General features: G+C 37.1%; 1 protein-coding gene across 1 annotated transcript in view; it reads right to left on the bottom strand.

Annotated features, from left to right (window-relative positions):
- Positions 1-16,493, bottom strand: part of DNER (delta/notch like EGF repeat containing) — a 345,353-nt gene that overhangs the window by 13,596 nt on the left and 315,264 nt on the right. The window contains exon 11 of the mRNA XM_074191208.1: positions 12,294-12,425. Within this exon, the coding sequence (XP_074047309.1) occupies positions 12,294-12,425 (132 nt within the window). The remainder of the gene's footprint in view (positions 1-12,293; positions 12,426-16,493) is intronic.

The raw sequence follows: 16,493 nt of genomic DNA, 5'->3' as shown, positions 1-16,493 counted from the left end.
GTGAACTTCCAGTCTTTGGACCATATTGATGTGATTGTTGCCAAGACAACCACAGGAAATTTCAATAAATTCAATAAATCCACCAGTTTTTAAGGGTGAATATGAATTAAATGTTTGACCAAATATTTGACCAAATAAATCCCTTGAATGATGTTATAAAATCCAAATGGTCCATGTGGACCAAAAAAAAAAAAAAAAGAAATTGGCATTGCATAGACCATTTTACCTTCCTAATCCTGGAAATATGTAAATAAATTGCTGCCACTGAACAATTCCCATGGAAGGAGGTAAGTACAATGATCCTTGGATATTTACAGAATGATACACATTGCTTTTCCCCCAAATTAAGTGTCCACAAAGAATTGTTTGAAAAGATCTGTTATACATTTAGAGAGACAAATGTTATTTTCTGGCTGATGAAAGTGAAGTATGACTCACTTGATTTCTAAGTATTTCAACATTCTCTTAGGAAAAAAGTATAGGCTACAGTCCAACAATCAGCACAATTATGCTAAACTTTCAGAACAGCCATAGCATGAGGATAGCAGATATATATTTGTATTTCAGATCTATCTATTATTTAAATGAGATTGTCCATAGGAGGGTCTGACAAGCTTCTATTGGATTTTCACATAATATTACTGCAATTCACAGAAATAATCTGCATATATAACAATACATATACTTGGATGCATTTATTGAAAGGCAATTGGCTAAGTGAATAAAACAGTATTTGGCAGTTAGGGAGTGGGTTTGAAACCTGCTTCTGATATTTCCAAACTCTGGAACCATGGAAGATCACTTTTCTGAGATTTTATTTTCTTATCTGTAAAATGAGTATAATAATGTCTTCAGTACCTTCCTCCTCTAATACTTTCGTATCAAATCAGATAATGTGCTTCATCAACTACACAAGGCTAAATTAATGTTAGTTTATTATTATTATTATTAGTAGTAGTAGTAGTAGTAGTAGTAGTAGTAGTAGTAGTAGTAGTATTTATCATATGTGTACAACTGGATCATTTCGTCCATCAATACTATGTTCCAGAACTGTCTAAGGAAACTGGGATACAGGATCTTCCATCATCTATCTGTTTCTCTGAAATAGCTTATTCCAGATTGCTTTTGCTATGGGAAAAACTGTCTACATTCTTTCCACACCCACCAAAAAGACAAACTTCCTGGCACAGGTTTTAAAAGATTGCTCCCACATTACCACTGCTTCATTCCTCTGTCAGGAGGAGATGTTGTATGAGTTGTTTTGCTCTCCAAATCTGCTTAGTAACCTGGCTCAATTTGACTGACAGCTTCCCTAGTTAGCGTGAATAAATCCAACACTTTTTCTGAAATGGACCAAAATTTATTTACACCAAGTGGTCACATCTGCCATCCCATATTCCATCCATTATCCTCATAAGTCTTCAGCTTTGTGGTAGTCTGGGAGATCCACTGCATAAATCATTTACTACATTGGATAAAGCCCAGGATGGTGGAAAAAAGCATGCATCGACAGGATGAACCCACAGCAGGTACATGGACCTGCGTGTGAGTGTCCCAGCAAGCATCTGGACGACAGGCTAATACATTTGCCATAATTGTACCCTCCTATAAATATATGTGACACTTTGTTTATCCCATTTGGTTTATGCTTAATGGTCATAAGATCGTAAGCTCAGAGAATTAGGACTTGAAAGACTGTAGAACTCATCATTTTAAAAAAGAGAGACTAGGAGTTGACTTGTCCATTTATCAGAGGTGAAATCTGAACCTGAATTACAGGAAACAGCATCATGGATTTAGAGCTGGGAAGGACCTCAATCTATCTCATATAACAAATTAATTGGTAATATGGTACCCACCAGTGACTCTTAGCCACACTTAACATTGGGCAGGAGCAGACTGATGATGGAAGGACATGTTAACACTATCGACTAGATCTCACCTATCCCATTTGCTGAATTTTGGCTTGCATTAAGTGTGACCTGGTATCATTTCATAATTTGAACTAACAAAATTTTGCATTATTTGAATTTGCAATAATTCTCATCTATATGTCATGTCTCCCAGACCTATCTCACAGCATTACTATGTGAAATAATGCACATCATATATATATATATATGTATATATATATGCTACATACATGTTCGCTTTTTAAACAATTATTATTATTGTCATCTAAGAGGCTTAAGATATCAATGAGAAAACCTTATGTTTCTCGATGCAAACAATACCCATTGGCCATCAGGCTGTAAAGATGTTACTAGGATTGGCTCCCTTGGCTTCTTTTCTTTCAATAAATATTATCAGATGTGAGATAGACCCTAATGTAAAGGACATGGGTGACAGTGACTCAAATTCTGAGATACAGGAGTTGTTATGGTAACTTTCCAGAACATTCTGACTTATCTCTGGACATGAAAAGCATCAAATACTAATAAGGATTGTAAATTATCTTCCCAGGGTAATGGTTATAACTCATCTCCCTCTGTGTACATGAAAAAAATCTGTGGAGTAGTCCAGATAACTTTTTATTATTACTGATTGGATGTTAGATAAAGACTACCTGCCAAGTATGAGAGAGTGTTTATGGCCCTAGGCTAAAATTAATAGTGGAGGTTGCTATGGAATAGCGAAAATAGAACTAATTGGCATGTGAAATTGCAGAAGCTCTGTAGACTAATGCTTTCTAATGAGATGCATAATAATGAGGGACTCTTATCTGGTTTTGGTTTATGGCTCAGTCAGTTAAAAAGCATTTAGCAAGTTAGTAATAATAATTATTAATAATAATAATAATTGCTAATATTTATATAGAACTTTAAGCTGTTATGCATAAGGCACTGTACCGAGCAATAGGGATGTAAAAATGTAAACAGTTTCTATCCTCAAGGAGCTCACATTCTAATGAGGAGACAATATATACTAACTAGGTACATATAATAATACATTAAAAGTTATCTCAGAGGGGAAGGCTCTAGCAGTGGGGGGGAGGAAAGGAAAAGCAAGCAAGACCTGAGCTGAGGAGCAATAGAAGCTAAGAAAAATGAAAAGGGAGATGTGAGGAGGGAGAGCATCCTAGACATGGGGGGGGGGCAGCATGAAGATGCGAGACTCAAGGTCATATGGAATAATGCAAGTAAGTTAGCATGTTTGTTGTTCAGTCCTGTCTTGTGACACTGTTTGAGGGTGTGGGAGGGGAGTAAGTAAAGATACTAGAGTGACCTACCTTCTCCAGCTCATTTTGTGGATGAGGAAACTGAGGCAAACATGGTGAAGTGACTTGACTAGGGTCACACAACTTGGAAGTGTCTGAAGCTGAACTTGAACTCAGGTCTTCCTGATTTCATACCCATCACTCTTGACCAATATAGCTGGATCAGAGTGCATGGAAGGGGCTAAAGAATGGGAGGACTAAAAGGGAGGAAGAGACCAGACTGAGAAGGGCTTTAAATACCAAACAGAGAGGTCTCACATGCATCTCTAAACTGCTTCCATAGGCAGCAGTAATTGGGGTGGTGATTTTTCCTGGAGGAAGATGTAGTAGGGAGTAGGAAACAGCTAAATTGCACAAAGGAGCCTCTTCCCATACAGGTAAAGACACATGTTTGGGAACATTTCACAGAATTGATTCTTTCTCTTTCTCTATCATTCTGCTCTGGTAGGTCTGAGAGGCCAGTTTACAAAGCCCTTCAAGATTTCATAGGGATGGGTGAATTCAGCTTCCAATCACCATTTACTGGGACCAACTGCACGAGAAACAATCTGATTTTCTCCCTTTGACTTTGATGGCTGCTTTGTAAAATCCCATAAAACAGGAACATCACAAGAGTCCTGCCCTTGGGGTTCAACTCTGATCACTGATACCGGCTCACTGAGGGACCATCCACAAGTCATGTGACTTTGTCATCTATAGGATGAGTGAATGCTACTTGCTAGACATCCTTTTCGGAATCAATTCATAAGGATTTTGCATAATAATAGCTAGCATTTATAAAGCATTTTAAGGTTTCAAAACACTTTGAAAATATTATCTCACTTGATCCTGAGCAATCCTGGGAGGTAGGTGCTATTTCTATTTCCACTGTACAGATGAAGAAACTGAAGCAGGGCAATGGATAGAGCTTGAGTTTGGAGTCAAGAAGACTCAAGGTCATATCTAAGCTCAGACAGTGACTAGCTGTGTCATCTTGGTCAAGTTACTTCACCACTCTCTGTCTCTATTTTCTTAAATGTAAAATAAGGATTAGTAACAGTACCTACCTTTGAGAAATTCTGTGAAGATCAGATGAGATCATTGTTGTAAAGTGCTTAGCATAGTGTCTGGGCACATGCTAAAAGCAATATAAATATTAGCTATCATCATCATCCACATAGTTATTAATAGCCTCTGAGAGTGGACTCAAATTCAGATCTTTCTAATTTCTAATCTAATATTCTATCTACTGCATGAACTAGCTTATCTCCTAGATGGTACTGTGGATAGAGCACTGACCTTGGACTGTGGAGGACAGGATTTCGAATCCAGCCTCAGACACTCACTAGCTATGTGACCTTGGGCAAGTCACTTAGCCCTGATTGCCTTGCACCCTGGGCCATCTCCAGTTATCCGGATTCATATATGGCCACTTATCCCAGATGGCTCAAGAAGAGAAATTGAGATTGGTGACTTAGCACAACACACACTCAATTAATACCTCCCTGATGCCACAGTCTTCTTTGAGAATGAAGGACAAACATTATATGTCTGGCATCTTGTGAGCTTTAAAATATTACCTTGGACTCAACTATTCCTAGAATGAGGGCAGAGAAGTAATTTGATAAAAATTGTAGAATGTTAAAATTAGAATTTTAGGATTAGGTCAATACTGTCCCCATAGGCAACTAGGTAGTTGGAGTCAGAAGAATGTGAGTTCAAATCCAATCTCAGGTACTTATTAGCTGTATGACCCTGGGCAAGTCACTTAACCTTTGTTTTCCTTAATCCACTGAGATCCTTCTGGAATGGCAAACCAAACTAGTATTTTTACCAAGAAAACCCCATGGACAGTATTGATGTTAAACCTGTTAAACATGACTAAACATGTTTACTTTATCCATTTCATAGATGAAAAAAAAAGACCAAGAAAGGCTATAAATACTGTTCAAAAGTAAACAACTAATTAGTAGCAAAATTGGAAATATTAAACTTGAAGTCAGAAAATCTGGGTTTGAGTTCTGACTTAGCCCTTAATACTAGGGCTAATGACTAATGACCAGAGCAAGTCACTTTAACTTCCAAGGTCTCTCTACTCTCCTCTGTTAAGGGAAGGAGCTAGACTAAATAATCTCTGAATTCTCTATATTCTATTATTTCTGGCATATTATTTCTTAGAAAGGTAACCAGCTGTTTTCTATATCCATTGATGGACCAAATCAGAATTTTTTTTTGGTGAGGCAATGGAGTTAAGTGGCTTGCCCAAGGTCACACAGCTAGGTAATTATTAAGTGTCTGAGGTCAAATTTGAACTCAGGTCCTCCTGACTCTAGGGCTGATGCTCTATCCATTACACAACCTAACTGCCCTCCAAATCAAGAAATTATTGAGGGACATCTGCTTCTGCTTAGTAAGTAGAAAAATCTCTGCAACAATATGGGTTGTTTTATATTTTCATTGTTTACCCTTTTTTTGAGACTCTTTGTTTGAGATTGGTTAGATATGAGCCTGTTCCAAGGCAGAGAAATACAGTAAAGGGCATTTCTAATTACATTCAACTTCTGTTGAGTGTTGTCTGAGGAAACACGTTCTGTTTGTTTGTTTAAAATCCAATTTAATAAGAAAGTACTTTTAAGGTTCTTTTCTACACTAGAATTCTATTTCTATGACCAGAGGTTTTTCAAGGTTCTTAAATTACATCATAACATCATTGTGTTAATTTTAGAATCAATGTGCCATATTTTATCTTTGTGATAACAATTCTAGTCCTCATGGATATTTTGAATAATTCTTTACTCCATAATCATGAGAATTCATGGATCGTGTTCCTTCCTCCCCAGTCCCATTATTTTTATTCTAGTTCATACCTTCATTACCTCTTACCCTGGAAGGAGTAACAGTCTCCTAACTGGTCTCCCTAATTTCAATCTTTTCCCTTCCAGACCTGGGCTATCATATTTCTCTTGTGAGTTCACAGTTCTGATTGCACCATACATTCAAAAATGTATAGTGGCTCTCATCTCCCTACATAATGAAGTCTATGTATGCCTGCATATATGGCACTCAAGAGAAGATACCTCCTTCCACTGCTCTGTAGAGTTTGGAAATCCACTGGTATGGAACATTGCCACATTTTCAGATTTTTTTTTTAAATGCACTGATCAGTTTTGATAATTGTTTTTTTTTCCTCTTCCCCTTTTTCTTTAAAAATATTCGTTGTTGTATGATATGACTTTCTGGAAGGGGCAGAGAATGGATATAGAGAGAAATTTTGCCAATATATAAATAAAAATTAGTTTTTTTAAAAAAAATATCACACAAGACTCACCATGAAACCCTAACCTACCTCCATAAAACAAAGCCTCTTTTGGTAACTTACTGAGATGCTCAATGATCTCTATTTTGAGAAAAAAATCCTTGTATTTGATTTTTACAATCTATCATTGGGTAGAACTTGGAATCAGGGAAGATCTATATTTGAATTCTGTCTCCACTATTCCCTGTGTGACTCTGGTTAAGTCATTTAATTTCTCTATGCCTTTTTTCATTTGTAAAATGAAGATAATAACAGATAATTATATCTACTTCACATAGTGGTTGTGAGTACTTAAAGGACTAATATATGAAAATATATATTTGCAAATATTAAAGCACTATACAAATGATAATTTTTATACTTCTAGCAAAGAATAAACAATATATAAATGTAAGAGGACAATTTTGTCCTAACCTATGGTGTTATTGATGTGGGAAATTTCTAATGCATAAACTCCTACACTGATGTATCTATAATGTCTAGTATTAGAGAATTGCATAGAGAGCGGATGACAAAAGTGAAGTTGAAACTCAGGTCTTCCCAACTCCAAGTCCAACTATCTCCCAACTAAATACCACAATGCTTCTTCACATTTCAGCTATTTTCAATATTTAAAACTTGTTGCTTCTCAACTTCTGTTTTCTTAGGTTTAATCACTGAAGTTCCCCATGGTCTGTACTCAGAGTTCTTGTTTCCCAATCCTTTATCTTTAGCATAATATTCTGAACCATTCTGAAATTCTATATATACTACTTATAGAACCAACACACTGGTTTAAGTAACCTAATAAATGGCACAATTGGTGAAAAGTATAGTAAAGGTCTCATTCTAAGTTTCATTTTCTTCCTTTCTTTTCAAAATGAAGGTTTTGGACAAGTTACATTCTAACGTCCCATTAGCCTAACTTTCTGATTCCCTTTATATATGTTTTCCAAGGATCATGGCAGCATGCTAATTTATTTTAGCAATAAAGTAGCATTTTTGGTGACTTTTGGTCATTTTATGGACCACACTGAAATCTCATTCTATTTTACTTTTACTTAGATAATCAATCTCTATCTTATGTACTTGGAGTCTCCTAAATCTGCTGGTCTGCACTCCTTCTTTCTGATTCATTCTGATAACTGGTCACTCCAATAATTTATCAAGGTCATTTTAATTCTTATCCCATTCTTTAAATAGAATCTGCTGATGCTGAAGGGTCATCTGAAAACTATTGTTCAGGAGCTTAAATGAAAACAAGAGAAAACAAAAATACATTAAGCAGCAATGAACACCCTTGGAGTAATGCAGTATAGTGGAAAGAAAAGTGGCTCTCAAGTCAAAGGTTTTTGTTGTTGGTTCAGAATTTTTTAGTCTTGTCCAACTCTTTGTGACCCCATTTTGAGTTTTCTTGGCAGAGATACTGGAGTGGTTTGCCTTTTCCTTCTCTAGCTCACTTTACAGATGAGGAAAATGAGTTAAATAGGACTTGTCTAGGATCACATATTTAGTAAATATCCAGGCCAGATTTGAAGAAGAGTCTTCCTAACTTCTGTTCCAGCATTCTATCACTGTACCACCTAGTTTCAAGTCAGAGGACATAGGTTTGTATTTTGCCTCTTTTAAATTAACTTTCCAGAGACTCAGTTTCCTTATCTAAAAAAAATGAAGAGCTGGGACTAGATGGTCTTCTCACCTTTGAACACCCCTTACTCTTCTGATCCCCTTCTCTTATGGTGAAGTAACTTTGGAATCTCAAATTTGAAGCTCAGATTCGTCATTCTTCATTCTTCTTTTTTCTCTGTTCTGGCTGTCCAGAATTCCCCATCATATCCCAGCTACTTTTTGACTCTAGAAGTTCCTTAAGCCCCTGTGGTCTTTTCCCTAGTTTCTTACTCATGTGTCAACTTTTCAATTTTTTTGTGTTATCTTCCCTTTAGAATATAAATTATTTGAAGGGCAGCATTATATACTTGTATTTCCATTTCACTGCTGGATACATAGCCACAAAATGTTTGATGACTTGACTTGATCCTGAGATTCTCCCAATTTAGTCTTTTCCCAAACTATTTTTTAATGAATTAGAAAATGTATAAATGAGATCATCTGATTTCATTAGAGAAAATGAAGAATGACTTCGAAGAATTTCGAAAATATGCTACAAAAATATTTAATTGATCTCATTGTGTATATATGGCTGTGGGTTCTAGGTGACAAGAGGAAGAGGAAGAGGATATCCTTCAAGTCACCCAAACATGTAGCCCAGGGGTAATCCTTGACTCTTCCCAATCTAATCAGCTGCAATGTCCTTTCTTTTCTAGTTTTATAATATCTCACATATGTATCTTTCCTTTGCTACTGCTATCATCTTGGTGTAGGTCAACATTATCTAATCCCTGGACTGTGTCAATCAATAGGCTTCTGGTTGGTCTCTTTGTCTCAGATCTCTCCCTATGCCAGCTGTGACTCCCTCTTACCTCTAGGATCAAATATAGAATCCTTTATTTGACTTTCAGAGTTGTTCTTTCTTGACCCTTCCAGTCTTCTTATGCCTCACTCTTTTCCACATATTCAGTGACCTAATAACCCTGAACTCTCTGCTATTCCTCTACCAAGATGCTGCACCTCCCAAGTCTGGCCATTTTTACTGCTGCCCCCCTCCCATCCCTGAAATGTTCTCCTCATCTTTACCTCTCAGTCTCTCTGACTTCGTCTAAGTCTTAACCCAAGTCTTGCTTTCTACAGGAAGCTGTAGTCCTTAATTCTAGTACCTTCCCTGTATTGATTGCTTCCAATTTATCCCATATGTAACTTGTTCACATGTTTTTTCCCCAGTAGACTGTGAGATTCTTAAGAGCAGGGATGGTCATTAACCATTCTTTTCATCCCCACAATTAGCACAGTGATTGGTAAATATTGTTTAATAAATACTTTTTTAAAAGGTTTTTTTGCAAGGCAATGGGGTTAAGTGGCTTGCCCAAGGCCACACAGCTAGGTAATTATTAAGTGTCTGAGGTCAAATTTGAACTCAGAAACTCCTGACTCCAGGGCCAGTGCTCTATCCACTGCGCCACCTAGCTGCCCATTAACAAATACTTATTGACTTGATTTTTCTTGACTACTGAAAGTTCAAAATATGCCTAACCATTAAAGTTTGTCCAAGGAGTGGTTTTTTTATAAAAGTACTCATCACACCATGGAATGCCACATATCTCCTTTTAGGGTTCCATGGGCCTCTTGCCTAAGATAGTTTTTTATTAATGTTAAATAAAATTTAAGTTTCATCATATACAAATCTGACTTCTAAAATTTAATTCCTTATGATGCAGCAGTGAGCCTATGTTTTCCAAAACTAATGCTTATGAAAGACAAGCTTTAGTAGATTCTTTAAAATTAGCATAATATTATTTTACAAAGTTAGGAACTTTGACTCGAAGCTACTTCTAGACAGAGGAAAGTGACAGTCTTCTGGTAGGAGTAGGGACTTGACCTTATGCATGAGAGGATGATGATGTGACCATGCAGAGAGGAAAAATAAGATCTAGATGTCTCAGCCTTGCAATAGTGAGCAAGGAAGAATGGGAGCTCGACAAAACAGGACTGGAATGTTGAGGCAGAATGGCAATCAGCACTAAGCCTGTGCTTGTCTAACTGTGAGAGGCTGTGGAACTCTAACGCAAAACACAAAACTCGTCCCTATTTTCTACACAACCTTGGAAGAGATAATAGACTTGCTACTAACTTGTGGCTAACGAAGGCACTAGTTTTTAAAAATTTTTATGTCTAAGTTTTCCCTTAAATTATTAAGTCATTAAAAACTATGATTAATGCAATGTCAAAAGAAGTTAAATTAGGAATACCTGGAAAGGAAGGTGATTTAAATTACTATTTCATCAGCCTGGTTGGGAGCTCAATTAAATTACTACTTCATCAGCCAGTTGGGGTCTCATATTATAAAAGATAGAGATCATATATTTATTTATTTTAACAATTTCTCAAAATAGAGAAAATATTTTCTCTAGGGTATAATATCATCACTAAAGTGAATCAGTGGAAACTGAGTAGGAGAATTAAGCATCAATAATCCCTTTTGCCCTAATGACAAATTTGCCTCCAGAAGAGTGTGGAAGGGAAGTAAAGAAAAGGGGAGAACAGCACAACCAAAGAGAGAAGTCCTAGGAAATTTCTGCTCACACAAATGACAAGTGGAGTAAATCGATTGAGAGCCCTTCCTGCTCACCTGGTCACTCCCAGAGAGAGATGAAATCAAAGATTTTGTACATAATACATAAAATACAAACAACCAGTGTATGTTACTAAATTGTAAATTGCTTATTCTTCTGTTGTAATACAACTCCTTATACAGTTGTTTGTTGGTTGTGCTTCCTCTTAAAGAAGACCATGACATCAAGGAGATGATGCCATAACAAGCACATAAATTGGATTCGAGGGGGTCATCAGCCTCACTTTCTCCTCCAGTACCATCTGGGTCCAGGGGCCAGATATGAATCAGTATGGCTGGAGATGACCCTGGATGTGAGCAATCAGGGTGAAGTGACTTGCCCAAGGTCACACAGCTACTAAGTGGCTGAGGCTGGATTTAAAGTCAGGTCCTTCTGACGCCAAGGTCAATAGACATTACATAAGTTGTCTTGTTTTTTAAAAATGAAAAAGCATTAAGCAATGTGCCAAGAATTGAGGTAAACACTATGGAGGTGAGGGGGGGTTAAAAAAACAAAGCAAAACAGTCCCTGTCCTAAAGGAGTTTACATTCTAATAGGGGAAGACAATGAATTCTAAGGAGTAGAGGTAGGAGAAGAAGACTTTGGGGAAATTACGAGGATGATGAGTAGAATCATAGAGTAATTGTATAACTTACTCTTTTCATCCTAGAGACAGAAGTAGAAAATAGCTGAGGAAGAGAGTGTCAATCTTCTGGAGAGAGCATTGTGGGGAGATGGCCAACATATAATAGCATGGTGGGAAAATGACCAACCAAAGGCAGAATGGTAGACTGGGTTAGGCTAAAAATAGCAACAGTCACCAATCAAAAGGCTGGAGGGGTGAGTTATCTGGTAAAAAAGCAGAATCTGGAGCTCGGGATTATGGTGCAAGGATAGCCCAGGAGTGTGAAAAGATTTAAGAATTGTACCATTGTATAGCCATAGTTCCTATAGTTCCAAACAGCCATGAATAGTGGGAAAGCATTGAAATATCTGTGATTAACAGTAAGGATGCTACTTCTCCAGGTATGGATTCCTTTTGATCCAATATATTTCTTGCTCTAATTTTCCCATGTCTTCTCTCTACCCAGCATACTAGTAATATTTTTTCTCATCCTTTTAAGACCTAAGAGGTTCTAGTGCATCACTTGGCTTTGTCTATCTGCCATTTCTCGTTTATGGCCCATGACAGATCCAACTTTATCTGCAGTCACATGGTTCTTGAAAAGTACCATTTTTTTGTCACTTGTCTAGCACAAGTAACCATTGTTAGTACCCATTAGACTGTTCCTATCCATCAAATATCTATCCAAGACCATTGGAGTTATTTATGAGTTCAGTTTTTTCTGACATTGTGAAATCCCAAGATTTACAAACATGTAGCATCTTCAGAATGTAATCTTTTGGAGATTTGAAACTTAAAATGCATTTTTAAAATGAAATAGAAATTTTGTTCTAAAAACATGGAAGAGCTGGATTTTAGTAAAGCTAAGGTTTTAGCAATACTCTCCCCTCTGAGCCCTTATCTTATAAATTTAGTATTTGATAATAGGAAACTGGACGTAGAAATACTTACGGACTTCACAGTTTGGTCCAATCCAATTGTGGGGGCAGTGGCAGATGTAACCATTTGTCTGGTCTATACAGGTCCCAGAGTGATGGCAGGGGTTGCTCTCACATTCATTTATCTCAGTCTCACAGTCTTCACCTAAGGGAGATAAAGAGTCTTTCACAAATCACAGCTACAGCATCAAATGCTTTGTTTTAATTTGTCGATAATTCCTTTTTTATGGTCCTGGCAAAGCCATAGAGGGGTTAGATATATAAGCTCTTATATTCTGGTCCCAAATGTCCCATCACCTAAGACACAAAATACCCAGATAGACCTATATCTGACAACTACCTAGTTAAATAATAACTAAAATAATAAATAAGCTCCCAAACTAATAAATCTACAAAATCATTAGATAGCCTCTTACAAATTTCCTTCGAGTCTCATAGTTGGTTTGACACCAATAATGTACCCTCTATAGGATGTCTTTATCTTTGTACCTTTGTATTTTGTGCTCCTGGTAGAGTACCCAGAACACAGTAATCATTTAATAAATTCTTGTAGAATGGACTATTTAAGAAACCATGACATCTACTACTGCTAATTCTACCATTGCTCCTCCTTCAGCTAAAAGTCCGCATTCATATAGTTCTTTAAGATTTGTTAAATGACTTGCAAGTTTATCTTATTTGATCCTCACAATTATCCTGGGAGGTAGGAGCTTCTTTTACCCCCATTTTATAGAGGAGAAAAATAGGCAAAGTTCAAGAGACTCATTCAGGGATATATAACCATTGAGTTTCTAAGGGCAGATTTGAACTCAAGTATTTCAGACTTCAAGTCTTAATTCTATCCACTATCTATGGCATTTAACGCATTATGTTTAACAGTCAGTTAGAAGCAAATGGTAGAATATTCCCCCAAAGACAGAGAGATTATTTGTTCTACATGACCAGGAATTTTCTAGTAGTCTAGGGTTTGCCTGGATTAAAGATATATTTGTTCAGTTAGCTTTGGATCTGAACAAACCCCATAAACCACCCTGGGATCATCTGGGAGGTGAAGGCTTTACTTTGAAATATGTTTTTATTTACTTCACTAAATATTTCCAATTTTTAAAAAATTAAATTAAATTAAACTAAATTAAATTTAAATTAAATTCATTAAAAAACAGTTAATTCCCAAGTCTCTCCCTTTCTCATGCCCCTCCTCATGTCTTGAGAAGTTACGCAACATAAGTAATGATTTTATTAAAAGCAAGCCTTCATTTCCATAGAAACAGATATTCTCAACAAGATTAACCCACTATCAGCTTTGGTAGATGCTTTTCTATCAGCTGTTGATACACCTTGACATGTTGCCTGCATCCTCCTGTAGAAAGAAACAATATCAGCTGAGAGGACATCACAGCACCATAGCCATCCCATTTCATGGTCCTTTCAAGTGCTTAGTTTTGCCCTCAATTATTTCTAAAGTGAAATTGGTTGTAATCACCCTTCCAGCTTCTGAGCTGGACAAGGTTGATTATAATTCAGCGTTGTCTAAATGAATTTGCTATTTGCAGCAAATATAGTCATTTATGTCAATAGAGAGAACGTCCAATTGATTGCCTCTCACTAACCAATTTCTAAGGCTATCTTGGTATTAATGGGTAAATTGCTCTCAGAAGGAAAGGACAACTACCCAACAATTACAAATGGCATGACACAGTATTCCAGATCCCGAGACATGTGAACCTTTAATGTGTGAGGGAGTCTTAAAAGGCTTGAGTGGAGGGTCTTGACAGAGATGTTCATCAAAACCCTTCTCTCTTTCTCAGAAAGGGAATTTGTAATGGGGGAAATGCCATTCAGAGCTTCTCTTTGCTGCTACCAATAAGAATTCTATGAACTCCTAAAAAATGAAAATCTGCCCAGCTCTGAAACAACTTTCCCTTAGCTCCTAGTCTGACAGTCAGAAAAAATGCAATGGTTGGGGTAGCTAGGTGGCACAGTGTATATAATACCAGCCCTGGAGTCAGGAGGACCTGAGTTCAAATCCAGACTCATTCACCTAATAATTACCTAGCTGGGTGACTTGGGCAAGTCACTTAACCCCATTGCCTTAAATAAATAAAATTTAAAAAAAGAAATGCAATGATCCACTAAATATTCCCTGCAGTCCAACAGGAACGCCAACCCCATAAACCATTTTCCTAGATCCCCAGCAGTTCCAGAACTCTTTCCAACTGCCCACCCTCATCTTCCTGTGGAATATAGGGATCTATTCTAATCTGCCACTGTCCTATAGAACTACACTCCAAGAAGGTGGTTTTGGGAAGTTAATGTTCCTTTTCTAAAACTCAGTTTCCTCACCTGTAAAAGGAGGAGATCAGACTATGTGACTGGGAAGATCCCTTCCAGGTCTAGATTCATAACCCAGAGGGACCCCAGGGAACATACAATGATTGTGCTCAAGATGGGTAGTTGTAACAAAAACATCCCAGAACTCTTTGAACAAAAAGATCCCCTGAGTTCTGGAACCCCACGTGATTTTATTATGGATGCAACAACTGGACTGAAAGATTTTTAAGAACTCTAATTGAGGCATTGCTCCATATAAGGATGAAGCATGCTAACCATCATCAATAAATATTGATTATCTCTCTACTATGTACCAGTCACTGGGCTCACCTCCTGGCAAAGGTGATGGACTTAAGATACAAAATATGTCATGGTTTTGGATATGGTCACTACAAGATTTTGTTGTGCTTATCACAAGTGATTTGTAACAAGTATTTGGTGAATTTTTTTTTTATTTTTAGTGGTAGAGTGGTAACAGTGAAATGGAGAAAAAACAAATACATATTAATTAAAAAGTTAAATTAAAAATGGATTAGCTTCTAACTGCTTTCTTTTCTTCATACCAATCCAATCAATTCTCTATACAACTACTAAAATTATTTTTCTAAAGTTATTTTGCAAAATGATTTTTTTTTTCCTTTTTGACTCAATAAACTTCAATGTCTCCCTGCTGATTTTATAATGAAATACGATGTCCTTTCTTGGATCTATAAAACCCTTTGTTACCTCTCCTCAAACTGCCTTTTCATGGCTCAAATGCAACTTTCTTACCTTTAGACTATGTTCAAAATACCTATAAAATGTCCCTTTCTCCACGCAAACTTTTCAGATTCAACCCCTCACCCCTCCCAAATTGCCCATTTTTGTGCATATTTTTTCTCTGTCATTGTCTCCACTCCCCTATCCTTGCCCCTTCAGGAGAATGTAAGCTTTTGAAAGGAACCATTTCATTTTTGTCTTCATGTCCTCAGAACCTAGGTGGTGCAATGGATAGAGTGTGAGGCTTGGAGTCAGAAGGACCTGAGTTCAAATGTGACCACAGACGTTTAAATAGCTGTGTGACCTTGGGCAAGTCATTTAACCCTATTTCTTCAATGGTAATATGATCTGGAGAAGACAATGGCAAACCATCCAGTATCTTTGCCAACGAAAACATCAACTAAAGTCATGGAGAGTCACACCTGAACAACAACTTCAGAGCCTAGCAGAGTACCTGGAACACATGGTAATTGTGTGTTGTTTAACTTACAACTGGAATCCCTTCTCTCATCTATCTGATTCTAGGATCAGAAAAGAGTTCATTTAGGCCAACTCATTCATTTTACAGATGAGAATGGCCACAAAACTTAGAGATTCGGATTGTTGTTTTTGTGGGTCTTTCCATCCTGAAGAAGGCTACAACATAATGATGTAATGACAAGCACATGAATTGGATTTGAGTAAGGGGGTGTCTTGTTAAATCACCAATCTTACTCTCCAGAGTCAATTGGGTTCACTGACAAGATATACATCAGGATTCCTGGAGATGCCCCTGGATGCAGTGGGAGATCTTGACCTTTTGAAGTCAAGGTCTTACCTAAGTTTCAATTTGACTGAGGCAAGTCCCATTCAGTGAAAATGGCTAAGTAAGAGATGAGGTTAAAAAAACACACACTCACAGACATCTTTTACTTAGTCAAAAAATCAATCATATAAGGGAAGACTTGAGGGTTTCTGGCCAAAATAGAGACAATTGTTATTTGCATTCATTCTGAACCAATCAAGTCAATTCTGATGAACTTCTAGGGGAGAATCTGGATAGGATTTTTAATACAAACTGATATTCTGCAGCATCTTCCCTGAGACCACTCAGCCATTTCTGGGCCTTCTCAGTATTTGCAGA

Source organism: Macrotis lagotis, chromosome 6 (assembly GCF_037893015.1).
Source record: "Macrotis lagotis isolate mMagLag1 chromosome 6, bilby.v1.9.chrom.fasta, whole genome shotgun sequence".
NCBI lineage: Eukaryota > Metazoa > Chordata > Mammalia > Peramelemorphia > Peramelidae > Macrotis > Macrotis lagotis.
The sequence above is the reverse complement of the archived record's forward strand: the minus strand, read 5'-3'. Positions and strand labels throughout refer to the sequence as shown.